Source organism: Camelina sativa, chromosome 13 (assembly GCF_030686135.1).
Source record: "Camelina sativa cultivar CO46 ecotype springtype chromosome 13, ASM3068613v1".
NCBI lineage: Eukaryota > Viridiplantae > Streptophyta > Magnoliopsida > Brassicales > Brassicaceae > Camelina > Camelina sativa.
Window position 1 is genome coordinate 5,973,875 of NC_141892.1, and position 25,487 is coordinate 5,999,361.

At 35.8% G+C, this 25,487-nt stretch overlaps 6 protein-coding genes across 12 annotated transcripts; 4 read left to right on the forward strand and 2 right to left on the reverse strand.

Moving 5' to 3' along the window:
- The first annotated feature begins 580 nt into the window (after positions 1–580).
- LOC104735526 (inositol hexakisphosphate and diphosphoinositol-pentakisphosphate kinase VIP2-like) lies at positions 581–9,905 on the forward strand. 6 transcript variants are annotated; one of them, XM_087482177.1, is made up of 31 exons: positions 581–701; positions 931–1,087; positions 1,255–1,314; positions 1,561–1,607; positions 1,803–1,886; positions 1,989–2,052; positions 2,219–2,372; positions 2,736–2,806; positions 3,047–3,151; positions 3,395–3,487; positions 3,679–3,753; positions 4,180–4,265; positions 4,535–4,741; positions 4,825–4,924; positions 5,043–5,113; positions 5,545–5,623; positions 5,816–5,974; positions 6,130–6,172; positions 6,326–6,408; positions 6,527–6,589; positions 6,669–6,743; positions 7,087–7,212; positions 7,486–7,727; positions 7,804–7,848; positions 7,959–8,025; positions 8,230–8,301; positions 8,454–8,698; positions 8,789–8,846; positions 9,031–9,198; positions 9,297–9,371; positions 9,479–9,905. In XM_087482177.1, the coding sequence occupies exons 2-31, from the start codon at positions 998–1,000 to the stop codon at positions 9,722–9,724; spliced, it is 3,153 nt and encodes a 1,050-aa protein (XP_087338303.1). In that variant the 5' UTR covers positions 581–701; positions 931–997; the 3' UTR covers positions 9,725–9,905. The 6 variants fall into 6 exon arrangements, with proteins under 6 accessions (XP_087338303.1, XP_087338304.1, XP_087338305.1 ...); XM_087482178.1 differs by having other exon boundaries at positions 9,482–9,905; XM_087482179.1 differs by having other exon boundaries at positions 931–1,069.
- Positions 9,906–10,078: 173 nt separating this feature from the next.
- Positions 10,079–12,984, forward strand: LOC104737999 (serine/threonine-protein kinase PBL34). Of its 2 annotated transcripts, none has more exons than XM_087482183.1 (6): positions 10,079–10,871; positions 11,201–11,547; positions 11,626–11,761; positions 11,852–11,988; positions 12,074–12,197; positions 12,289–12,984. In XM_087482183.1, exons 1-6 carry the CDS (start codon positions 10,595–10,597, stop codon positions 12,807–12,809), a joined length of 1,542 nt encoding a protein of 513 aa, XP_087338309.1. In that variant the 5' UTR covers positions 10,079–10,594; the 3' UTR covers positions 12,810–12,984. The 2 variants fall into 2 exon arrangements, with proteins under 2 accessions (XP_087338309.1, XP_087338310.1); XM_087482184.1 differs by having other exon boundaries at positions 10,267–10,871; positions 11,201–11,530.
- A 398-nt stretch (positions 12,985–13,382) lies between these two features.
- Positions 13,383–15,749, reverse strand: LOC104735527 (mitochondrial outer membrane protein porin 3). Its single transcript, XM_010455335.2, has 6 exons — positions 15,503–15,749; positions 14,952–15,019; positions 14,574–14,684; positions 14,384–14,470; positions 14,069–14,277; positions 13,383–13,959 (listed from the first exon to the last, which is right to left on the reverse strand). The coding sequence occupies exons 1-6, from the start codon at positions 15,549–15,551 to the stop codon at positions 13,653–13,655; spliced, it is 831 nt and encodes a 276-aa protein (XP_010453637.1). The 5' UTR covers positions 15,552–15,749; the 3' UTR covers positions 13,383–13,652.
- A 344-nt stretch (positions 15,750–16,093) lies between these two features.
- Positions 16,094–18,506, reverse strand: LOC104738000 (auxin efflux carrier component 8-like). Its single transcript, XM_087482309.1, has 6 exons — positions 17,615–18,506; positions 17,332–17,515; positions 16,890–16,975; positions 16,634–16,791; positions 16,459–16,535; positions 16,094–16,362 (listed from the first exon to the last, which is right to left on the reverse strand). The coding sequence occupies exons 1-6, from the start codon at positions 18,144–18,146 to the stop codon at positions 16,296–16,298; spliced, it is 1,104 nt and encodes a 367-aa protein (XP_087338435.1). The 5' UTR covers positions 18,147–18,506; the 3' UTR covers positions 16,094–16,295.
- A 1,571-nt stretch (positions 18,507–20,077) lies between these two features.
- On the forward strand, positions 20,078–22,289 carry LOC104735528 (putative pectate lyase 19). Its single transcript, XM_010455336.2, has 4 exons — positions 20,078–20,500; positions 20,591–21,398; positions 21,501–21,746; positions 21,834–22,289. Exons 1-4 carry the CDS (start codon positions 20,307–20,309, stop codon positions 22,056–22,058), a joined length of 1,473 nt encoding a protein of 490 aa, XP_010453638.2. The 5' UTR covers positions 20,078–20,306; the 3' UTR covers positions 22,059–22,289.
- Positions 22,290–23,231: 942 nt separating this feature from the next.
- LOC104735529 (plant cysteine oxidase 1-like) lies at positions 23,232–25,254 on the forward strand. Its single transcript, XM_010455337.3, has 5 exons — positions 23,232–23,768; positions 23,853–23,980; positions 24,098–24,227; positions 24,677–24,892; positions 24,976–25,254. The coding sequence occupies exons 1-5, from the start codon at positions 23,489–23,491 to the stop codon at positions 25,107–25,109; spliced, it is 888 nt and encodes a 295-aa protein (XP_010453639.1). The 5' UTR covers positions 23,232–23,488; the 3' UTR covers positions 25,110–25,254.
- Positions 25,255–25,487: the final 233 nt, after the last annotated feature.

Genomic DNA, 25,487 nt, shown 5'->3' on the forward strand with positions numbered 1-25,487 from the left:
CTTTTATTAAGTTCTAGGTACATTATTTTCATATGCTTTCCAAAATTTTCGAGATTTTATACTTTTTGTAATTTTTGTTTTGTTTTTAACAATAATTAGTGGACGAACCATGTGTCAACACAATTTTATAATTTAGCTTCGACCAAAGGACAAATGTCTTTAGCTTATAAAAACATAATTAAATTACCAACTCTCTTTTTTTTTTTTTTTTTTTTTTGACGTCCCACATTTGCTCTTTCTATCATTTGATTATATACGATTAGAGTACACATGGACCATTTCGATTACCTGAAATTTTTTTAAACGCGTTTTATTGACCTACTCATTATAGACATTGTGGATATAATGAATTTAATAGTGGGTACATAATCATAATCATAATCATAATCACAATTACTAGAACTTCCTAAAACGAGCACTGTGGATATTTATTATGTATCCCATCCACTAATTAAATACTTTTCAAGTAGTCTTGTGTAGTGGTGTGGGTCGGTGACTAATTAAATTATTAATAACTCCAATTTTTTTATTTAATGACAAGCCAAAAAAAATCTATATTAATAATAATGCTTAATCAGATATTTTTTTTCTAATTCGATTCAAAGCAAACGCCCCTGACGCCTGAATCTTCTCTCTCTGTCCTCGTGCCCATTACCGCACTATCGCTACGCTCTCTCTGCTTGTGATCATCGTTTCCCCAAGTAACGTCTCTCCTCGACATTTTCTATTCCCTGCGAGATCTCGTATTGCTCTCTCATGTTATGCTCTACCTGTTTCTCTCTTATCTCTCTCTCTGATTCTATCTTAGTCGCGACCATGATTCCCAGATTGCTCGAAACCCAAGCGATTTAGTCTCTGTTTCTTACCTTTTCCCTTTGATAGATTTGAAACGAAATTTTCGTTGCGTTTTGGTGAATCTTACGATTTCAGACGGAGAACGAGACAACGTCGTTTTGTAAAATCGAGGTGCCGTACGTATCGGGAAGGTAGCGCGAGAATGGGGGTGGAAGAAGGAGCTGGTGGTGTCGATAAGAAGATAACGATTGGAGTCTGCGTCATGGGAAAGAAGGTGAAATGCGGCCCCGAGGTTTTGTTTCCTTTCGTTGTGCTTTGTATTTCGCGTTTTTTTTTGTTGCGCCGACGAACAGAGAGATTGCGATGATTTTGATTGAATCTGTTACTCCGGTGAGGTTGTTTTTGTTTTATTTCACTCTGTTGTCTCGCTTATAGAGATTTTTTCGTGTGGATTTGTAGGTTTTCTCAGCTCCCATGGAACAAATTATGGACAGGATACATTCGTTTGGCGAATTTGAGGTGTAGTTTTCACTTTCTGGATTTATTTTCTCGTGATTTTATTTGGTGATTTGGACCTGTAGGCTGTAGTAGTTTGTTCTCCCACTTGGAGAATATATGCCTTTTGATTAGACTTGCCTCTAATTTGATTACAAGATGTTTTTTTTTTCTGGCTAATCTTTCCCAAGTTGTTGTCTCTGTGGATTCTATGGTCAATTCTTAATTATTTGTCATCTCATGGACCTTTTCTTACAACTTTATGACTAGATCATACATTTTGGGGATAAGGTTATACTTGAAGACCCAGTAGAAAGGTAAGTTTCTGAATAGCGATTTCATTTTTTTGGGTTTTTGCTTGTGGTTTCATCGTATTTAAATCACGTGATGCATGGATTTGTGACATTTTTTTCTCGATTAGTTTATTAGGAGAAAGTGTAGTTAATGATTATCAAAGTACATGTTATATTCTTGGACCACAAAAAATTCACCAGGGACTTTACTTATTTCAGTTGGCCGATTTGTGATTGTTTGATTGCTTTCCATTCTTCTGGATATCCTCTTGAGAAAGTTCAAGCATATTCTTCTTTAAGAAAGTGAGTTCTACCTTTTTTTTTTATAACTTTTGTTGATAGTTCAGTAAATAAATTGAGTTTGACTTTTGAGTTAGCCTTTTCAAACTTCTATATATGATCCAGGCCCTTTTTAGTGAATGAACTGGATCCGCAATATCTTCTTCATGACCGCCGAAAAGTGTATGAGGTATGCATTTTAGTCTGAATGAGAGTTCATTTCTAATCACCATGTCATTTATCTTTTCATGTCTCCTACTCATTGATTTTTTTACAGAATTCTGTGGTCATTAAAAAGAAGAGCTACATACTTTCTCCTTAATTAATAATGTTTTTTTTTTTATGTGCATCTATAGCATCTTGAGATGTATGGTATCCCAGTTCCTAGATATGCCTGTGTCAATAGAAATGTACCAGACGAAGACCTTGATTATTTTGTCGAGGAAGAAGATTTTGTTGAGGTTAATGGTGAAAGATTTTGGAAGCCATTTGTGGAAAAGCCCGTCAATGGTGAGCTTCTCTTTTCGAATCTTTGATCTCTCTTTCTTTGCTCTTTTGGCCTGAAACGTTCTTATACTACCCATAGACTAAAAATATAAGCTTGTTTCTGTGTCACTGAAATATTCTTACTTTTAGGGTATTAGTAACATCTTTTTTTACATTTTGTCTAGATTGTAGTGTAGTCTTCTCTCTGCATACGTGCGGTATGTAAATAGTAAATCTTAATGGGCTGAGTACTTGTTACTCATTCAAGAAATGTAGTCTTTTATGTTTTCTTTGCTAGTTTTGCAGCTATCAGCCTTGATCCCAATAGTTTTTCGGAATTTTCTTTTTCTTGTCTACTAATAATTGATATTCTTTATGCTTGTAAAGGCGATGACCATAGTATAATGATATACTACCCGAGCTCCGCAGGTGGAGGCATGAAAGAATTGTTTCGTAAGGTACTGCTTGTTTCTGCAGAAATTGACTTCCCTTGGATTGAAATTGGTCTAATATAATTGTGTAAAAAACCCGTGGCAGAATACTGTAGTTGGCTCTTTCACTACTCAGTGTCTTTCTGTAGAACTTGGCTATTCTAGGATTGAGCTGTTTAGTTAAAATTTATTGTAACAATATGTGGCACATTCCTGTTATTAGCAATATAATATCTAATATCTCTCTGACCCAAGTTTTTGTTTTAGGTTGGAAATCGATCAAGTGAATTTCATCCTGATGTCAGAAGAGTAAGGAGGGAAGGTTCTTATATATATGAGGCGTTTATGCCTACTGGGGGAACTGATGTCAAGGTTGTGATGTGTTGCCATCTGGATAAACGAACTTTTATAAAATCTATGGCCAGGCTTATTAACCTATCTTTAAAGTTTAAACCTTGCAATGCGTCTTTATGCTCCTGCTGGTATCTAGGTCTCCTAAATTTAGAAAATTGCTGTATTTATGTCCCTATTCTGTTCTGCTGACCTGTTTGTTTGTGTAATGGTTCAAGCTTGCCATTAAGAAGTTCTCGACTGACAGTCTACCCTGAAATACAGGTCTACACTGTGGGTCCCGAATATGCCCATGCTGAAGCAAGAAAGTCACCGGTTGTTGATGGTGTAGTAATGAGAAACCCAGATGGGAAGGAAGTAAGTCTTTCGATCATTACCAAACCATTTCACATACGAAATACATGGCTCCTCTTTCTTGAACAATGGAGCTATGGTGAACAGGGTACCAAAGGCTGTTAATTGTAAAGAAGAATCGTAGCCTATCTTTTGTGAAGGTAAAGAGTGGTGATGTTCAAACTTTGACCAGGAATTGTTATTGTATTGAACAGGTGAGATATCCAGTTTTGCTTACACCTGCTGAAAAGCAAATGGCGAGAGAAGTTTGCATTGCATTTAGGCAAGCGGTATGTGGTGATTCCAGTTATTTGGCTCTCACTGTGTCTTGCAGAGTTCTATTGTCTCATAATTTAATCTACGCAACAGTAATAAGGAGATGTGCCTGAATCTCTCTCATAACGCTTAGATTAAAGACCACTGAGCTAAATTGTATGTTACCATTGAAATCGTTTTAAATGCACTCCTCCATATGCTCTTCCACAATAGAATCAGTGTTAACGTCTTGCTCCAGTGTAATTAATTAGAAGGAACGATTACTTAGTGCTAGTAGATACTCTAACTAATCTCTCTATTGCTTATGCTTTGTTTCAGACCAAATGCTTGGTATCACAATATAATATATTCTCTTGTAAAAAGACAAGCATACACAGATTTTATTGCCTGCAAAGTTGAAGATATTCTTGTAGATTTACGGAATTTTTTCATGCCTGCAGGTTTGCGGTTTTGATCTGCTAAGATCTGAGGGAAGTTCATATGTTTGTGACGTAAATGGATGGAGTTTTGTGAAGAACTCCTATAAGTAAGACACTAATCTGGAGTTCTATTTTCCTTCTGCGTTCTGACTATTGTTCCAGTTATATCTTCGCAAATTTCAATTCTACAGCTTTTGAGCAGCATCTTTTGCCTTCTGAAAAACATACATTTTGGCTATAAGCTAGCAGAGGCAGAGCTCATTGCTTATTATTTGATATAAACACTGTGTCATTGTCATATCCACTTTTGGAACTCTCAGTTTGTATTCAATTGGATTCTTAATCAGAAATGTCACCATATCTTTTTACCTATAAGGTATTATGACGATGCTGCTTGTGTGCTGCGGAAAATGTTTTTGGATGCAAAGGCTCCCCATCTTTCTTCAACAATTCCTCCCATTCTACCATGGAAAATCAACGAACCTGTCCAACCTAACGAAGGTCTAACTCGCCAAGGAAGTGGCATCATTGGAACTTTTGGGCAGTCAGAGGAGCTACGCTGTGTCATTGCTGTTGTTCGTCAGTATGTTTTAGCATATCAATACCTGTCCTCTCTTAACTCTCTGTTCACCTAGGCCCTGAGTTGTGTTTTACTTCTCTTGACAGCGGTGATAGAACCCCCAAGCAGAAAGTGAAACTAAAAGTTACAGAAGAGAAACTGTTAAACCTGATGTTGAAGTACAATGGAGGAAAACCAAGAACTGAGGTGAGAGGCTCGGGCTTTTACACTTTCAACTTCGTCCTGCCTGTACTAATTTCCTTATGCTATATATATATATATATATATATATATATATATATAGCATATATTTTAATTTCTGCAGACAAAACTTAAAACAGCCGTCCAATTGCAAGATCTATTGGATGCCACGAGAATGCTAATTCCTCGTACAAGGTAGACCCCTGATAATGATCTTATGACTTGAGTTATGTTTACAGTCCTAAGCCTTTCTTTTCCTGAGTGGTACTCGGGGGTACAAATTTCTTTACTGATTAAAAGAACCTTTGAATTCAAGCCTTTCGTGGTTGAATTGAAATAAATTAACTTGAAAGAATGAACTAACTTCATTTTGATATTCAGTGATATATTTTCCAGCGAGGTGTGTCCCTAAGTAATTCAACCAATTAGCAGTGACCTAATAGTGCCTTTCATATGTTACCATTATAGTTGTTATAAATTCCTATGCTGAAGAGGAATTTTGTTTATGATTCTCCCATTGAAGCTTATTCTCTATTGACTAATATGCTTCATTAACTAGTGATGTAATTCATGAGTACAAATTTAAATCTGGCAACTACCTTATTGTATTTATGTTTGATGTTTAGATCAGGTGAAAGTGATAGTGATGCAGAAGACCTTGAACATGCTGACAAGCTTCGGCAAGTAAAAGCCGTTCTTGAAGAGGTTGTGAGCCTTAATGATTTTTTTCTTTCTGTTCTTTTCTCTGAGCCCTGCATCCTATATGCAGTCACATATCGTTCTATTGTTTATAATCATTGCAGTTAACTGTACAGTAACAGCTATACTTTTGGAATGTTGGGAACTGAATTTTCCTTGCAAACTCAGTCTCATGTTATAGATGTGTAAAACGTGCAGGGTGGTCATTTCTCTGGCATATACAGGAAGGTTCAATTGAAGCCGTTGAAATGGGTAAACGTACCAAAAGTTGATGGTGAAGGTGAGGAGGAACGCCCAGTGGAAGCTCTTATGGTTCTGAAATATGGAGGTGTTCTAACTCATGCTGGTAGAAAGCAGGTAATTGTATTATTTGGCAGCAGAACGGTGCAAGTTCAGTAGTGGTAGTGGTAATGGAGGGGTAGTTAATTAATGTAAGGATATCTAACACCAGTGAAGGCGGTTGATAAAGTTTTCTCTTATTTCTTTGATGTGTGCTTATTTTTTTATCACAGGCCGAAGAACTTGGTAGATACTTTCGAAACAATATGTATCCAGGTGATGCCACTTGATCAGCTTTTATTTGTTCAATCAGTTCGTATTATACCTTCCATGTCTTATACAATTTTTTTAAAACCGTCCATTGTAGTTGTGTCGATCAATATATATTTGTTTTTGAGTGGTTTATGAAAATAGGGGATATGCTTTCAGGTGAAGGTACTGGTTTGCTCCGTCTCCATAGTACATACCGTCATGACCTTAAAATTTACAGCTCTGACGAAGGACGTGTTCAGGTACAACTTTGTGCTGATTTAGTAGTGATGTTAGCAGTCAGATATTTACTTATCGGTTGCACTAAGATATGATAGAGTTCCTCAGATCAAAATATGAATGTAATTGCATTGTTTGCAGATGTCTGCAGCTGCTTTTGCTAAAGGCCTGCTTGACCTAGAAGGACAGCTTACCCCAATTTTGGTTTGCCATTTTCTTTTACGAAGCTAGTATAGTACTTTGCAATGTCATAATCATTAAATGTCTTATCTTTTTTCTCTAGGTTTCTCTAGTTAGTAAGGACTCTTCCATGTTGGATGGTCTTGATAATGCCAGCAGTGAAATGGAAACAGCTAAGGTTTGTTCCTCTCTTTATGATATCTTGATTGTGGCTTCAGCAGAAATGAGACGAAGGAAAGGATGTATTGGTACTAGTTAGAAGCATAAACTAGTAGTGGCATAAATGAACTTCTAGATTGGATATGTTTCTAAGACACCGAAAATTTTCTTTCCAAAGGGGCTAAATAGAGGCCTTTCCAATCCACTTGCTCATCTGATGTTTGAAATTATGTTTTTTTTTTATGCATGCTTAGATGGTTGAATTCATTTTCGAAAACTAGGATGAATTCTATTCTCATATGTTCATTAACAATCATGTGTAATTGTTTACAGTTTTGAATTGCTTTCCCACTTGCCTGCAGGCTCAACTGAATGAGATCATAACCGCTGGCTCAAAGATGGTACATGATTATGTCTCTTCTGAATTACCTTGGATGACTGATGGGGCTGGACTTCCTCCTCACGCTGATGAGCACCTACCTGAACTAGTATGCACATGTTTTTCCGACCTTAGCCTTAGTCTATTAGTATCTTGAAAACCGAATAGTAGGGTTTCTATCTGTTTTCTGAGTTGCCTTTATACTACAAGCCATTATCAGTATCGTTTACATTTTCTAGCTGCATTTTTGTTCCATTTTTTACTAGTATTATTTGCTAATATGGAATGTCGTTTTCACTACTTGGCGATAGAAAAAACTATTAATGGAGAGAACAAAATATGTACTCAACGTTACTTATCTGTTTACTTTTTACATATATAGGTAAAACTAGCTAAAAGGGTGACTGAACAAGTGAGGCTACTTGCAAAAGATGAACATGAGAATCTCACTGAGCCTAGCGCTTATGATGTAGTCCCTCCATATGACCAAGCCAAGGCCCTTGGCAAGTCAAACATTGACGTTGGTCGGATTGCTGCTGGATTACCTTGTGGTAGTGAAGGGTTCCTTTTGATGTTTGCTCGGTGGAGAAAACTCGAAAGGGATCTCTACAACGAAAGAAGAGAGTAAGTGTTTGGCCATATGCATTTTATTCTCTATATGGGTTTCATGAGTGTCACTGATCGTTGGAGTTAAATGCAGCCGGTTTGACATCACACAGATTCCTGATGTTTATGATTCATGCAAGTAAGCTATGTGTTTCATTCTATTATATTGATATTTTAGTGTCTATCTAGATTGATCCCAGCTTTAATTGCTCCATTCTGAATATTGTACAATTTGTTGTCAAACACCAGGTATGACCTGTTACATAATTCTCATCTCGATCTAAAAGGGCTGGACGAACTCTTCAAAGTTGCGCAGGTACGAGCTGAATAAAAGGCTGTAGTTTCTCGGAGAAACTTTCTTATCCAGTTGTCTTTCTGAGACAGTTTTAAGTCACTACTACTAGCCAATGCGTCTTAGATTTCCAGATTCAGTATGCGCCTTTTCTATTGTACATCTCTGTTTTGCATTTCGATCTTGGACTGTATTGATTAGGGCCATTTATGTGTTATGTGGTTGCAGTTACTTGCAGATGGTGTAATCCCAAATGAGTATGGGATCAATCCTCAGCAAAAACTGAAAATCGGTTCAAAGGTGTGGGTTCCTCAATTTGGTTTACTAACTTTCACAATAACATAAGAATATTTCTTTTCCTCTTTGAAATTTCCTGAGGGTCCATGGTTTTCTCAGATGAACTCACAGCTTACCATATGTGTATATGTTTTTTTTTTGGTATTCTAATAAAGATTGCACGGCGCCTGCTGGGTAAAATCCTCATTGACTTGAGGAATACTCGAGAAGAGGCCATGAGTGTTGCTGAATTGAAGAACAGCCAAGAACAAGTGTCTGTGTCACTGTATTCGTCGAGAAAAGAGGATAGATATAGTCAACCAAAACTTCTCATTAAAAGCGATGAGTTGAGGCGGCCTAGCACTGGAGAGAATATAGATGATGATGAGGATAAAGAAACCAAGTACCGACTAGATCCAAAGTAACAAAAAACTCTCTTCTACATTATAATTGGCATCATATATCTTGATCATCTATCTTAAGTTTATCGTTTAATTGTGTTCCTTTTTAGGTATGCAAATGTCATGACACCTGAACGTCATGTGAGGACACGCCTTTACTTCACTTCTGTGAGTTCCTTCTTCCATTTTTTGTCTCTTTCTTACAAGTTTCTTATCCCCCTGCTACATGCAACCACCCGGCTGGACAAAATATGGAAAATTATTTTGACATTTTCCATGCGACTCTTGGAATTCTTAGAGTTAAGACTCTGATTTATGACCTGATGACTTTCTGCCATGTAACTATTGACAGGAATCACATATTCATTCTCTGGCGAACGTGCTACGGTATTGTAACCTCGACGAGTCTCTTCAAGGAGAAGAAAGTCTGGTCTGCCAAAGCGCATTGGAACGTCTATGTAAAACGAAAGAACTTGATTACATGAGCTATGTTGTCCTAAGGCTGTTTGAGAACACTGAGGTTAAACAATGCACCTGCCTTTTCTCTCTTTCAAGTTGTTGTTATATTCACTCGTGTCTGAATCCAGACATTAAAACGTAAAATTTGTTGCCCTGCAGATATCCCTAGAAGACCCGAAACGATTCAGAATCGAGTTAACATTTAGCCGTGGCGCAGATTTGGCTCCCTTAGAGGTAAAGAGCAAAGACTAGACGCTTTTGTTTATGGTTTGGGCATGAGTCCCGATTACTTAAAAAACAAGTGCCATATTGTTTATGTTTTGTTACTTTAATTACATCAGAAGAAGGACGAAGAAGCAGAATCGTTGCTCAGGGAACACACACTTCCGATAATGGGACCAGAGAGGCTTCAAGAGGTTGGTTCGTGTTTGACACTGGAGACAATGGAGAAGATGATACGTCCATTTGCAATGCCGGCCGAGGATTTCCCTCCGCCGTCAATTCCGGCAGGTTTCTCGGGTTACTTCTCGAAAAGCGCCGCCGTGCTCGAACGTCTTGTTAAACTTTGGCCCTTCCACAAAAGCTAAACGCCAACTAAGTGGGTGACTAACAACAAATGAATGATGATGATGATGATATTCCTAATCCATTGTTTTGGAAGAAAATTTTGACTTTTAGTTGTTTCTAATTCTAACTCTTGAGTAAACTATAAAATGTTCATTCATTCTTTTCTTGGTAGAAGAATAGTCACAGAAATTTGTTTTAAAACAAGCTTTGATTAGTCGTTACTTTGATTTAAAAAAAATGGGGGAGTCACGTAACCCGAAAAAGAAAGAAAGAAAGAAAAAAAAAAAAAAAAGAAAAAGGAATTTGATTCGTACCTTTTTTTAATTTTCCCAAAGGGAATAATTATAAACAAAGTGTTAATAATTGGTTCCTCCAACCAGACAAAAATAAAACACTCTCAACACAAATCCTGGAGAGGTTTCTATAAACCAAGAACACAGCTTCTTATTACTACTAATCATGAAATAATCAATTAATGAGAAAGAAAAAAAAAAACGGTGATTAAATTTGTTAAAAAGGTACGAATTTCAATATATAAATAGTTACTGTTGAAGCACATGTTGAGAGAAAACCCAAAAAAAAATCTCACTTTTTTTCTTTGCTACAGTTCTCTTTTCTCTCTCTTTCTCTCAGCAGACATCAATTCCCCTTTTTTGACTAAAATTCCGCGACTTGGGGTTTTGATCCATTCCCCCCAGTGAATCATCATCTCTCACCTTCACTGCTTTTTTCTTCTTCTCCAAAAACAAAAATCACTCCTTTTTATTTTTTTCTCTTATTCGTCTGGAATTTTTTAATTTGGGGGAAAAGAAAAGAAAAAAAACTATGGTGGTGCTGATCAAATAAATCAAAATCTTTCTGGTGTGTTGTTTGTTGGTTTTGTGAGAGAGATGGGTAAAGAGGAAACTGGTGCTGTCAAAGAAGCTAAAGGGAATTCGAAATCGGAGAAATCTAAAGAGAGTGAGAATCACAGGAAGAATAAGAAGAAGCAGAGCAATGGTGATGATACTAGTAGATATCACGAAGAAGAAGAAGAAGAAGAAGAAGAAGAAGGAGAAGAAGCAAGTGGTTGTTGGGTCAAGTTTAGGTTTATGATTGGTTGTGTACCTTCTTCAAAATCAGACCTTGATGCTTCTTCTTCCTCTATCTGTGGCACTACCAGCACTGGTAAAATTATAAAAGATCTCTGCTTTTTTTTTTTTTAAATCCATTTTTGGTTCGAGAGAGAGATAGAGAGAGAGAGACAAAAAGCTTTTGTGCTTTGGATGAAGAAATGAATAATCTTGTTGTGGGTTTTGTTTCTATAATTGTCTTCTTTCCATCTAGGGTTTTTATATTTGTGATTTACCCTTTTTGTAAGCTTCCATGTGAGTGTTTAAGAGTAGATTTTTTGAACTGAGCTTTAAAGCTTGAACTTGATTGTACCCCATTTGGTTTATATCACTCTGTTTTCTCAATGAATCTTTGAGTTTTGTGGCTTTGTCTTTCGTTTTTAGTTACAACAATTGAAAGCAAGTCGGCAAATGAGAAATCAATTGATCAACCAGTTGCTCCTCCACTCTCTTCCACAACAACTAGCAATGCAGAAAGCTCTTCATCAACTCCAGTCATCAGCGAAGAACTTAACATTTCTTCTCACCTCAGGAAGTTTACTTTCAATGATCTTAAGCTTTCCACTAGAAACTTCAGACCCGAAAGTCTTCTTGGAGAAGGTGGTTTTGGTTGTGTCTTTAAAGGATGGATTGAAGAAAACGGTACTGCTCCTGTTAAGCCTGGTACTGGCCTTACAGTTGCTGTCAAAACCTTAAATCCTGATGGACTTCAAGGTCACAAAGAATGGCTTGTAAGAAAACCCCTTTTTTCTTCTGTTTCTTTCTCTTTTTATCTCTTTTAATGTGTTCCTGCTTTGTTGCAATTGCAGGCTGAGATTAATTTCCTTGGTAACCTTCTCCATCCAAATCTAGTTAAGCTTGTTGGTTATTGCATTGAAGATGATCAAAGGCTGCTTGTGTATGAGTTTATGCCTCGAGGAAGTTTGGAGAATCACCTTTTCAGAAGTATGTCTATATACCCACAACCTTATAAATCAAACCATTTTTTAGTGTTGTCAGTGTTTAATCTGATACATGTGCTTTTCATGTTTAAAGGGTCTTTGCCTCTTCCTTGGTCTATCCGGATGAAGATTGCATTAGGTGCTGCAAAAGGTCTCAGTTTCCTCCATGAAGAAGCTTTAAAGCCTGTTATATATCGAGATTTCAAAACATCAAACATTTTACTAGATGCTGTATGTATCTTACTCCTTACTATCATCAACATCTTAAAGTTGCTTTGCTTCTAACAATTTTAATCAATGATTCCCTTTTTTTCAGGACTACAATGCAAAACTATCGGATTTTGGACTGGCCAAAGATGCTCCTGATGAAGGTAAAACCCATGTTTCTACTCGAGTTATGGGGACATATGGCTACGCTGCTCCTGAGTATGTAATGACCGGTGAGTCCTCTTTGGTTTCATCTATTTTCTTTGGTTTGAAATATTAAATGTTTGCATCTTTGTTGATTTGCTTCCTATTAAACTCCTTAAGGTCACTTGACATCAAAGAGCGATGTATATAGTTTTGGGGTAGTTCTGCTTGAAATGCTGACTGGACGACGATCTATGGACAAAAACCGCCCAAACGGAGAGCACAACTTAGTGGAATGGGCAAGACCGCATCTCCTTGACAAAAGAAGGTTTTACCGGTTACTTGATCCGAGGCTTGAAGGCCATTTCTCGATTAAAGGTGCTCAAAAGGTGACTCAGCTTGCTGCACAATGCCTAAGCCGTGATCCCAAGATTAGGCCAAAGATGAGTGATGTTGTCGAAGCACTGAAACCACTTCCGCATCTCAAAGATATGGCAAGCGCTTCTTACTACTTTCAGACAATGCAAGCGGAACGTTTGAAAAATGGGTCAGGTCGATCTCAGGGAGGAAGCGGATTTGGATCAAGAAACGGGCAACAGCAACCCGTGTTTCGAACACTGTCTAGTCCTCATGGTCAACATGGTTCTTCGCCTTTCCGAAATCAGATTCCTTCTCCAAAGCCTAAAGGAGCAACTACATAGCTTTGCGTGGTAGTAGACAACAAACAAAGCTAAAGGCTCAAGCTTTTATCGTTTTTAAGCGGCAAGGAGATATTTTTAACCGATGTTACGGTAACTCTGTAATCGATTAATGTAAAAAACGACGGAGAACGGTGAATCCAATTGGGTTTTCTATGGAACTCTGATTTTTGTCTTACCGAGCGATTCGACCTTCCATTGCTGAAAGCTTCTTGAATCAGTCTTGACATTACATCTTCTACCTCGTATCATAAAACCACTTTGCGTCTTGCTATGCTAGCTTGGTAATGACAAAGTTACAAACACACTTGCGACCAAGAATATTATTTAATATATCCGAATAATTCAGTTTCACTTGACCCATTGTGCATAAGACAAAGCATATAAAAGAAAAACAAAGTAATGGACTGAAACAAATCGGACAAAATCAAATCTCCTGCGACCACGAATCAACACCAATCTTATGAAACAATAAAAATCTGACCTACTAACTAGACAACAAAATGCTTAAATAATAAATTAGACCTGTCACCTGTCTAAGAATCTCCTAGAAAAATCCACTAAAGAACTCGGAACTGGAACAAGAGTAGTATTTTTTAGCAGACAGCAAATAAATAAAAAGAGAGGAACCAAATTCTTAATGGTTCTTCATCTTCATGAGGAGATCCTTTCAATAGTATTTTTTTCTTTTCTTATTTTCTACAAATCCAAAACACCGAAACGAAAAAAGAAAAACAAATGGAAGATTGTTTAGCAAACCAGACAGAGATTTGTCCAAAGATTCAAAGACGAAAACGAGATAACTATTCTACCCCTTCAGGGATCATTTTGTTGGTTTCTCTTCTCTCAAGGCTTAAGAGCGAGAGCAATCCCAACCTTAGCACTCTTCTCGATCGCCTTCGAGTCAACCTCCCCAGAAACGGTGAAGAACGACTTTGGACGCCACTCGTGTTGAATCAGTGCGTTAGCAATACCAGCATTGTTCACTCGTGCCTTCACAGTGGTCAATGGGTCCATTGCGTATTGACTTCCGACAGTGATGGCATTCTCTTTTGTCGTGAAGTTGTGGCTAACCTCAGCTCCAACCACAGTGTTGGTCACCGGGTTCACAATGTGATAGTACGATGCGTTCAGTTTCTCACCTTTGTCATTCCTGCAATAACAGTTTAAGAAAGAACTCTGTTTAAAACCAGCACAGCATTGACAGCTCAATTCAATGAATCAATGAATCTATCATCAGGTCATTTGGTTGAGGCACTTACAGAGTGAGGGAAGCAATCAAATCGTCCTTGGTGAAGCTCAAACCAGCATTGAAATGTTTGAAGTTGCCAGAGTCAGTTTCGAATGAAACGTCAGTACCAAGAGCCAAAACGTTGGTTCCAACCACACCAGAGAAATTGACAGTCGGGCTACCAGTCAATCCAATGCTGGTGGCGATACCAGCGTAGTCGTGCAAATACTGCAGCTCGAGCTGTTTAAAAGAGAGAGAGCACATAATGGTTATTATACATATTCCAACATATCAAAACTGTCAAAAACTAGACAAACAAGGTAGTTAGTTAATCAAGTATATATACCTTGCCAGATTTCTGATCAGGTAACTTGGCGGTGAGAATGGCCTTAACTCCAGGGGTAGGCTCATCAACGGTAAAAGTGGTCAGAAGCTGCAAAATATTACAGTTGTATACACACGAATTGTCAAGTGAATCAAATAACAGAACACAAGTTAAGGGTATATGGTTATTGTGAGTTATCAGGTATGCTTACGGAAGAGTCAGTGGAAACTTTGATGTCAGCAGTGAAGTTCTTGTTCTTCACTTGGGTAGCAACATCACCCAAAAACACGCTTCCTTTGTTTGTTCCAGTCGTAGTGATGGCCTATAAAAATCACAAGAGATAACACAAAAGAGAAAAGAGTCAAGTTCATGATGAAAATTTGAAAACCACATGAAACCAAATTACACAGAAACTTGGAATTATCTAAATTTCAATCACAATTGCTGGTTAAAAGAACTCTTAAAACTAGTAAATAACTCAAATCAGAAACTTCAGAGCTGAGCAAAAACACTAAACCCATCTCATCAACATATAAAGGGAAACAGAGTATATAAAGAACAGATTCATGAATCAATAAAGGAAACTTACAACACCGGTTGAAGAGTAAGTGGTGACACTGAATTTCTGGTCTCCTTGGTAATCCTTGTACAGCAAATCTACAAATAACATTCAACAAAACTCATCTCTAGAAACAAAAAAAAAAAAAAAAAAAAAAAATCACAGAAAAGCTCAAACAGGAGAAAACCACTGTACACATTGATAGACATATTCCAGATCCAATATAAAAAAAAATTCAAAATACAGCTACACAACGAGACGACGAGAGAGACCCCAAACATTGAAACCCAGAGAACTACTCTAAGCATCCACACGAAATCACAAAATCGACGGGAACGAACATAGAAACCATCAATCAGCTCAAAAACACGGAGGATTAAAGACGCACCCACACACAAATTTCAACGACCTAAACACAACCGATAGAAACATAAATAGAACCTAAACGATTCACAAAAAATCAACCAAAACCTAGATCAGGAAATCGAACCTCAATGTTTAAGAAATCTCAACAACAACAACACAGTCACATTCGCCTTCAAAAAAGAGATAACAGATGATGGATCGAAAGCGAGAAGTACCTCTGGCTTTTTTGCCGATTTCGGTATAGAGTCCTGGACCTTTAACCATGATTACTTCTTGGAGAAAACAGGAAAAAATCGAAGAAGTTCTGAGAACGAGCTGAGATGAAGAAGAATTAGTGAAGAAAAAAATTGGTGATTTATATAAGGCGAAGAAGAAGAAGAAGAAGAAAACCCTAATTTATTATTTATTTTTTAAATATTTTTTGCCCTGCTTATCAAGCAAAAATATCTCAACCGTTAGATCATTATTACTTGAGTCGTGTCACCTCTTTTACAGCCGTTGATTTCTTTCTTCCCCACTGTCCAAGTCTTTTTATTTTATTCTATTTATTTTTCCTTTAAAAAAAATATTTATTTGGCTTTTTCCATTTTCCTTTGCGTGGCAAGCAGGCGGAGTGTGCTGTACGATTATATTTATTTATTATATTCCTCATATTTTTCTTTTTTTTTTAATACTATGATATTATTTTTGCTTTGAGTATTTGACTCTGTCTATATAATATTTTTTTTTTCTTAAGAGTTAGATAATGTGCTATTGAATTTTCTTTAACTGGTGTTCTTTTAGAATTATTTCTATATATTTATTAGTTTGCAAAAAAAAAAACTCTCATATATTTTTTATTTAATAGACAACAATTTTTGTTTTCAGATTACAATATCAGGAGTGATTTACAATATTTATGAACAAAGATAATGGTTGACATTTATGAAAAAGTTCCTTAACTTATACCACATAAATCCAATTTATGCTTTTCTTTTTTAAAAAGAGTTCAATTTATACATGTCATATTCATATGTCCAATACAAAATAATATGCCAAAATTGTTGGCAAGGCAATTAGCATTCCAAAGATCACCCTGAAAAATTCAAAACCACAAAAAATATATATAAATAAATAGTATTGACAAGATGCAAAATTTTTAATAATTGTATATAGTATATTATTAATTTACCCAGTACTAACAATCTCCGGATGAAGATTGTACTCTTTTGCAAAAACAAATGGCACTACTCCTTGAGGCAATGCAGCCTATATATATATACGCAACACAAACCATACATTAAGTAGACATGATCAATTAATTAACAATAATTCGTTCTAATCAATTCTTTTTTTTTTTTTTGTACCTGTAGTATTGCGATTTTGAAGAGATTATTTCGTAATCTCATGATAAACACAGAAGCAATCATAAGAGCAGGTCCTAATACGAACTTGAGGAGCATTGCTATAACCGCCATTTTTGTTCCACATGCTATAAAACTCCTTTGTGATGCCATGAACAGACCTGTTTTAATTCTCATAGTTAATTTTATAATTTATGACCTTCATATTTTTGTGTGTGTAGAGATAATAATAATTAAGATAGATATAGCGCTTTCTTACCCAAGCTGAACATGGCCATTCCTAAGCCTCCATCAGATATCATGTGTATTGATTTATCGATCATCTCTGGCAGTTCCCATCCCAATCTGTTGGAAAGATATATATATATATATATATATATATATATATATATTTGTTTTTTTTTCATCATGAGTGGCATTTAATGTGATAATAATGAACTTTAAAAATAATTATAGCTAATCTTGATGATAGGTACTGCAATATCTACTTGACTATCACATTTCGATTCAATTAGAATTGAATTAATAAAGATGCGAAAAATGATCAAACAAAAGGAGAAGCTCACTACTAATTTATCACTTTTCTTTTTGAAAAAAAAAAAAAGAGAGAAAGAAATGAGATGAATTAAGATTGAATCTTTAGATGTGTGTAAAGATGATTTATCAAAGATTGAACTAAGATGAATATTTTGTTTTCACACCTGAAATGTAAAGTAGCCCAAATGATTCCGATCAGTGTTGCGTATGTGTTAGGATTGATTATTAGCTTTCTGCAAGCTTTGAGTAGAACTTTCATAGTTCCAGTAGATCTTGTTCTCACTATGGCTACTTCTTCTTCTTCTTTTGGCTCTTCCTCCTCTCTATTTACTTCTTCATTGTCATTGCCTTGTTTTACAAGAAACCAAGATTTTAATTAATTAGGGTAAGTGTTAAAGGAATTGTTTCTTCATTTATCCAAAAACGGAAAGAGTTTTAGTTATATACCTCCTGTATTATGTTCCGTGGAAGATCCAGAAGATGTTTTCGCCCTTGCGGCATTAATCTCAAACAAGAAGAGCAAGATGGTGTACCAAATCAAGCTCTGCATCACAACAATCTGCCTCAAGATGCTAGCAGCTTCATCTCCATAGATGGCAGCCAATATTGGGATTCCAAGAATGAGAGTGTTTGGAAACACGGATATAGATAACCCGATTATGACCCAACCTAGTCTTCCTCCTCTTCCTCCTGTTGGATGCCAGAATCTTACAACCACGGTTAAGACAACAAGGGCTAAGAGTTTCTGGAGAATGTCAGAGAGAATGAGTTTAGGGTTCATCTTGAAAGGGTTGTTTTGAGAGATTATCTGAAAAGAAAGCAAAGGGATACAGAATTTTGCGACGAATTTGTTGATGCCTGCGCATTGCTCGGGTGTGAAGAGCTGTAGATGTTTTGCAGAGAGGTAACCTAAGATCATTGAGACATAGAGAGGAACAGTTGCTGAAACAACATGGTAGACATCAAGCCAAGAGATCATTTTTTTGTTTCCAAGATCAAATTGTACAATTGGTTTTTCTATTGTCTAAAATTGTTTGATTTTCATACAATAGAAAACCAAAACAGACAATGAAAGATCTCATGAACACTCGAAGGAACAGTCTCTTCCAAATGAATGGAAAGAAACTGTTTGATCTTATGGCATATATATGTGTGTAAAGTTGATGGCTTTTTCTCTCTTTTGTTGAAATGTGGAACTCTCTTCAATTTCAAGGTTTTTGATTCCACAATGGATTTTTTGTTCCAAAGGGAAGAAAAATGAAACAAAAACTCTGGATTTATTTCTCACTCTGTAATTTATTTTTCTTATCATTGTTTGAAAGAACAATTTTTTTCCCCTATTATTTAGCATTCTTGTTGAGTTATTAAAAGAAAAAACAATCACCGTGATATTCTTTTTCTTTGAAAGAATTGGCATTTTCTTCTTGCCACATTTATATAAGAAAAGAAAAAAAAAAAAAACTAAAGATATAAAGAGAAGGCTGTTTAATTTGTCTTTTGCATGAACAAAGAAGAGCTAAATATGCTCCAACAGAACTTTAGTTTTATAGCCTTTGATTTTTTCTTACCTTAGATACTTAAACTGTTTTTTTTTCTTTTTAATTACAAACCGCTTTATTTGCAAATGTAATTTATAGCTAATTTTATAATGTGTAACAATTTCTAGTCAAATAAGATATAGTATAAGGTACCATCAAATGTCCTTAAAGTAATGATAGTAATTCCTAAATATGACATAAACATATGCACATAATGCGTATACATGATTATTTAATTAATTAGACGATATTTTCACCAAAGATCATAGGCATTTTTTTTTTTTGAAGAGCAAGAACATAGGCATATATGATATGAGAATAAAAAGAAAACCAAAAGAATAAAGAAGTGAATTGGGAAGGAAGTAATCAGGAAGCATAATATTTGTTTGTTTCTAAAATTGGTTTGAAGATTGAGAACTAAGCTTATTCTTTTGTAAACATATATGAAAATTTTGGTTTTCTCTTTTTTGCTAAATTGAGAATTGTCTCTTTCTTTTAGTTTGCTTCTTACAAGAAGTAAGCAAATGCTTACCATTTTAGATTGAACCGAGAAACTTTGGAACATTTGAAAGCTAAATTTGTATGTGGTAAGGAATCAAAGCCTCATGAAGTTCTTTTTAAAGATGCTAGCAACATTTTTTTTTAACAAATAATGTGTTAGCAACATTAAGAAGTTCAAATCATTTTTTCTACAAAAGCACAATCATAAAAAAACTCTTTTATCTTTTGACAAAAAAAAAAAAAAATCTTTATATATTGTCTTGGTGAATGCTTATATATTCTTACATTTTGTACTGAAAAAAAAACTAATGGCACTTTTATTGCATTCATATAAGAACTTACAAATCAATATTAATCCCGTTGAAGATATAAACAATAGTCTAATGAATTTTTGCTTGAGTGAACTTTGAAACGAGAATGAATTGTTAGAAACCATATATATGAAAGGTTCACAGCCCATATAAGAAATGACATCTTTAAGTTCTTCTTAAATAGTTATTTATTTAGAAGTAAAATATTATACAAGTCAGTAAATACAATCATCATTTATTTTTTTGAAAAAGTAAGTGAACCTTTATGAAGAAAGAAACATAGCATGTCCATCAATCTAGGTGTTTTTCTATTGAAACAACAGATCAAAATGAATGAAAAACTCAACATAATTATAGGTTAAGATATATCATAGATCTTCCTATTTTTATCTCAAATAAACCTAAACAAAGGAAAATTTTGGGAGCTAAAAATAATGAATTTAAAAATAAAAATGAAGAAACTATCCACAAATAAAAAATGACGGCTCTCCATCCTTAGCGGTAGATTTCTAAAATTGGAGATTACTTCTTAATCAACTTTATTTAAACACCAAAACTTCACATATTTAAAAATTCGTAGTACGATTCATCATCTAGAGGCTTTAGGCTCTCAAAGAAAAAGAAAAAAAATATAGAAAAACGACCTAAAGCCATGTCGAAAGCTTCGTAATTCTCCATTTAAATCTTACCCCCTTAAGAAAACAAGGGAACAAAAAGAGATTGTTTAGATATTAGCTAACTGTTTTCTAAGAAAAGAAAAAAAGAAAAAAAAAAAGAAGAAGAAAAAAGATGGAGATGGCTACGTTGTTAAAGTTGATGTTTATGTTTTGTATTGCCGGTCTGATTCCGACCATACGAGGCAACATTTCTGAGTTGGACGAGTATTGGTCGCGACGAGCCGACGAAGCCCGAGAATTCACTCTACAAGCTTATCATTCTGATCCTTACGAAATCGTCGATCACTTTCATGAGCGTCATTACGAGTAAGTCAAGTCAATATCTGAGTTCGAACCCAAAAACATTACTGATGTTTGATTCATGTGTTTTGGTTTGGTGTATATATATATATGTAGCAACTCTACTGATGCTACGGAGACCGAGGAAGATGGCGCTGTGCAGCTTGAAGAGGAACATGTCGGTGCGCAGGTTGAAGAGGAACATGGCGGTGCGAAGCCTGAAGAAGAGGAAGAAGAGGGTATTAAAATGGTCGGAAACTCGACAAACAGCACGAGACGAAGCCTAAGAGGTAAAGGCAAAGGAAAATGGAGTAAACTTAAGGGACCTTGTACCGCAAGTAACCCGATAGATAAATGTTGGCGTTGCCGTTCGAATTGGGCCAAGCGTCGTAAGAAGCTCACACGTTGCGTCCGAGGGTTCGGTCACAGGACGACCGGAGGAAAACGCGGACGCATCTATGTGGTCACAAGCAACCTCGACGAGGACATGGTGAACCCGAAACCCGGGACATTGCGTCACGCCGTAATCCAGAAGGAACCTCTCTGGATCATTTTCAAGAACGACATGAGCATTCGCTTAAACCAAGAGCTTCTGATTAATAGCCACAAGACGATCGATGCACGAGGAGCTAACGTCCATATCGCGCATGGCGCAGGGATCACGATGCAGTTTGTAAAAAATGTCATCATCCATGGATTGCACATTCACCACATTTCTGAGAGTAGCGGTGGTATGATCCGAGACTCGGTAGACCATTTCGGAATGAGGACTAGAGCCGATGGAGACGGTTTATCGATTTACGGTTCGTCTAACATTTGGCTTGACCATATTTCGATGTCAAAATGTCAAGATGGACTCATTGATGCCATCGTTGGATCCACTGGCATTACAATCTCCAACTCTCACTTCACTCATCACAACGATGTGAGCATCCAAATTTATCTGCATGTATTACTTTAAGATTACATTATCTATTGATCGTTGATATTAACCACATAATTTGCATTTTTGGGGATTTGTGTATAGGTGATGTTGCTTGGTGCGCAAAACACGAACGAAGCAGACAAGCATATGCAAGTCACAGTGGCCTATAACCATTTTGGTAAAGGACTTGTACAGAGGATGCCTAGGATCCGATGGGGATTTGTCCATGTTGTGAACAACGACTACACTCATTGGGAGCTTTACGCAATTGGAGGTAGTCAAGGTCCAACAATTCTCAGCCATGGAAACCGATTCATAGCTCCTCCTCACAAACCTCATTACAGAGAGGTACGTAAAAAAAAAGACCAAAAATGAAAAGTCTGGGGGATATATTAGATTTCTGTAAAACTTATAAAAATATGAATGAATGTGTAGGTGACAAAGAGGGATTATGCTCCGGAGGACGAGTGGAAACACTGGAACTGGAGATCCGAGAAAGATGTATTCATGAACGGAGCTTATTTCAGACAATCTGGTAACCCTCACTTCAAATGCGCACACACTAGGAAACAAATGATCAAACCCAAAAATGGAATGGCTGTTTCTAAGCTGACCAAGTACGCCGGAGCACTTGATTGCAGAGTCGGAAAACGCTGTTAGAACGTTTCTTTTTAATTTGCTACTGAATGTCTCAAAGACAATTTTTTTCCAACATTTTGATTTTTTGCTTCTAATCTAGTTCAGGAAATAAAGAATTAAGGGGTAAAAATGATTAAACAACAACAAAAAAAAAGCTCTAATTTGTAAGGATATTTTTTTTTGTTTGTTGGTGTAATGATAAACAAGTTATATATAAAAAAAGCAAGCGAATACAGCTGCTTCTTGTACTAATTTCCACATTTGGTCGCTTCAATTCAGTATTTTATTGTGTGTTTGACCAACATGTGTCTACTATTTTGTGTTATTAAACGAATTTAAATCCGCATCAAACACATAATTACACATTACTATATAAAAAAGTGTGTTAACAACATAAGGGTAGATGACAATGATATTAGAGATTTTTATATTAAGAAAAATATCAGCCAGAGAGAATAGAGTTGGAACCATATGTATAATCAAACATTTTCCGATTTGGTGAGCAATTCCGATTTTGTTATGTGCTTAATTGCTTTATTGTCAAAGATCACAAATAAAATTATACGGCCTGAAAATGAACAAAATAATCTGGCCGAAGAATATCAAATGATGCCAAAACAAATACAATATTATCAAATCAAAAACAAAAAATATATAATAATAGTAACAAAAAAAACAAAGATTCCTAGTACTCATTCCCATATAATACGGGGAGGAAAAAAAGATTTCAAGGCCAAACTCGGCATTTTTCTAATCTATCTATTTTATGTAATATGTATACGAATGCTTTCACTTAAAGCAAACGCACAAACAAAGCCACCACCAAAAAAAAAAAACACACACACACACAAACAAAACCATCCTCCGATTTTAAAATAGTTCAAAATCACAAAAGTACTTTTCATTCGTAAGTTCGTAACTGTGGAATGAATCAATAATTCCATATCGATGAATCAACAATTCGTGAGTGAATTCCACCAAACACTCACAAAAAACAATCTGTGAGTGAAAATATTTCAGTAAATTGATTGCATTGTAAGATGATAAAATCCGGTTTAAGCATAACCGAGTTATAGTAAACCGAGCAAGTGGTAATGTATATAAAAATATTTTAGTGTGCGTTCAAATTCCAAATTTACCCCTTTTGCGAAGACCGAAACGGATAAAAAAAAAAACGAAAGAAAGAATTCCGCTGTTTGAGAAAACAAAACAGAGAGCCCATAGGATTTTAAAAGAATGGCCCCTGGTTTTGTATTTGGTAATGGTATCTCTCTATCTCTCTATCTTCTCTTTTTCTTATAGTATTAATTTTTTTTTCTTTTCTTTCCCCTGTTTTTATATCTCTCTCAATTCATTCTTCTCTACTTTTAAACCATTCCCCAGATTCAGTTTTTTTTTTTTTTTTTTTGATATATTTTCAGTGTTATTTGGTTGAGTTTTGGTGAGATTTTATGGGGTTTGAGATGAAACCAGAGAAAGATGTTATGGAGTTGATTGCTAGTAAGAATCAATGTAAGGCTAATCCCAATTCTGTTAACAATAAGAAGAAGAAGAAGAACAAGAACAAGAAGGTGATGATGACATGGAGACGGAAGAATAAGATTGATTCTCCGGTTGATGAGATCACCGCTGTGCGGCGGCTGTTTAATACTTGCAAAGAAGTGTTCTCTGACTGTGGTCCTGATGTTGTTCCTTCTCTAGATAAAATCACACATCTACGAGAGATTCTTGGTATTCACATTTTTAATCAGATTCTTGTTTTAGGTTTTTTCATAAGTTTTGAGTTTTTGATTTGTTGGTTTTTGATTATATCAGACAATATGAAACCAGAAGATGTCGGTTTAACTCCGACGATGCCGTATTTCCGACCAAACGTCGTACCGGATAATGGGTATTCGCCGCCGATAACGTATCTACATCTACACGAATGTGCTCAGTTCTCGGTATAATTTATTTCACTTAGAAAGAAACACTCTCACTTGTATATTGTTCTCTTTCTTGTGGTATAAGTAATCATAATGATTAGGGTTTTTTTTTTTTTTTTTTTTTTTTTATGGCAGATTGGGATATTCTGTTTGCCGCCTTCTGGTGTCATTCCGCTTCATAACCATCCAGGGATGACTGTTTTTAGTAAGATACTCTTTGGTACAATGCACATCAAGTCGTATGATTGGGTGGTTGATGCTCCAAGTAAGTTTACTTTCATTCCAAGAAAACTTTTGTGAGGCTGTTAGAGTACTTGTTTGTTATTGTGTTTTTTTTTTTTGGGGGGCAAAACTTGTTTGTTATTGTTATCTTGTAGTTACTATATATGGTTGGTTTATCAGGGTTCGTTAGATATTAGAATGTGTATTGTAATAGAAGTGAAAAGTAAGTTAACTTCTTATGTAGAAGATGCAATATCCCAATTTGGTTAAACATTATAGGCTATGATTGGTAACAGTAATACCCTAAATGGTGGGGAACGTTGAGATAGCGGATGTGGTGTACCACTTTTTGTCATTTACACTGTTTTTTATAGTGAAATTTTGCCATCCCGCAGTGTTACCAAGCAAATTAAGTTGTAATAGGCTCTGTTTTAGACTTAATGATACTGTTAAGTAAAACTAAATCGGTCTGTCTTACTACCCCAACTGTAGTGAGAGATCCAAAAACCCGACTAGCGAAACTGAAGGTGGACTCAACATTCACCGCACCATGCAACACCTCGATTTTGTATCCGGATGATGGCGGGAACATGCATCGGTTCACAGCAAAAACAGCTTGCGCGGTGCTAGACGTGCTCGGGCCCCCTTACTCCAATCCAGAAGATTGCACTTATTTTCTAGACTTCCCTTTCGACAAAATCTCATCAGGTCAGCTTTTCTATACATACTAATCATGAATAGTCTGGACATCATAATTAGACATGTCGATTAAAAGTTTATGTTGTTTTCAGGGGATGATGAGGTGTTTAGATGTGAAGAAGAGGAGAAGGAAGGTTATGCATGGTTGCAAGAAAGGGATGATAATCCAGAAGATCATACGAACGTAGTTGGAGCACTATACAGAGGCCCAAAGGTTGATGATTGAGAGAGCTCTTTTATCCTTTTCACTTTTCAGATTTCGAATCAGCTTTTTTTTCCTTTTCTTTAGTTTAAATTCTTCTTTGTACATAAAAAAGAAAAGGAAAGCAAAACAGGAAAATAGGAAAGATCTTTACTGGTTTTAGTCTAAATCTTGGTCTCTATGTTCAAGTTCTTTCTTTCCAATAGTAGTAACCAAAATAAAATGGACTTGACTTGATATGTATTCAGAATCAGAGGGGTTTTAGAATTTGTTTTGATTGGTTTTTTTTTGTTGATTAAACCTTGAGTTGATTTCCATTTTTTAATGATACAAACACACAAAATAACATTTAACAAAAGGAAAAATCAATTTGTTTGAATGCAAGGTTAATTCGGTTGAGAA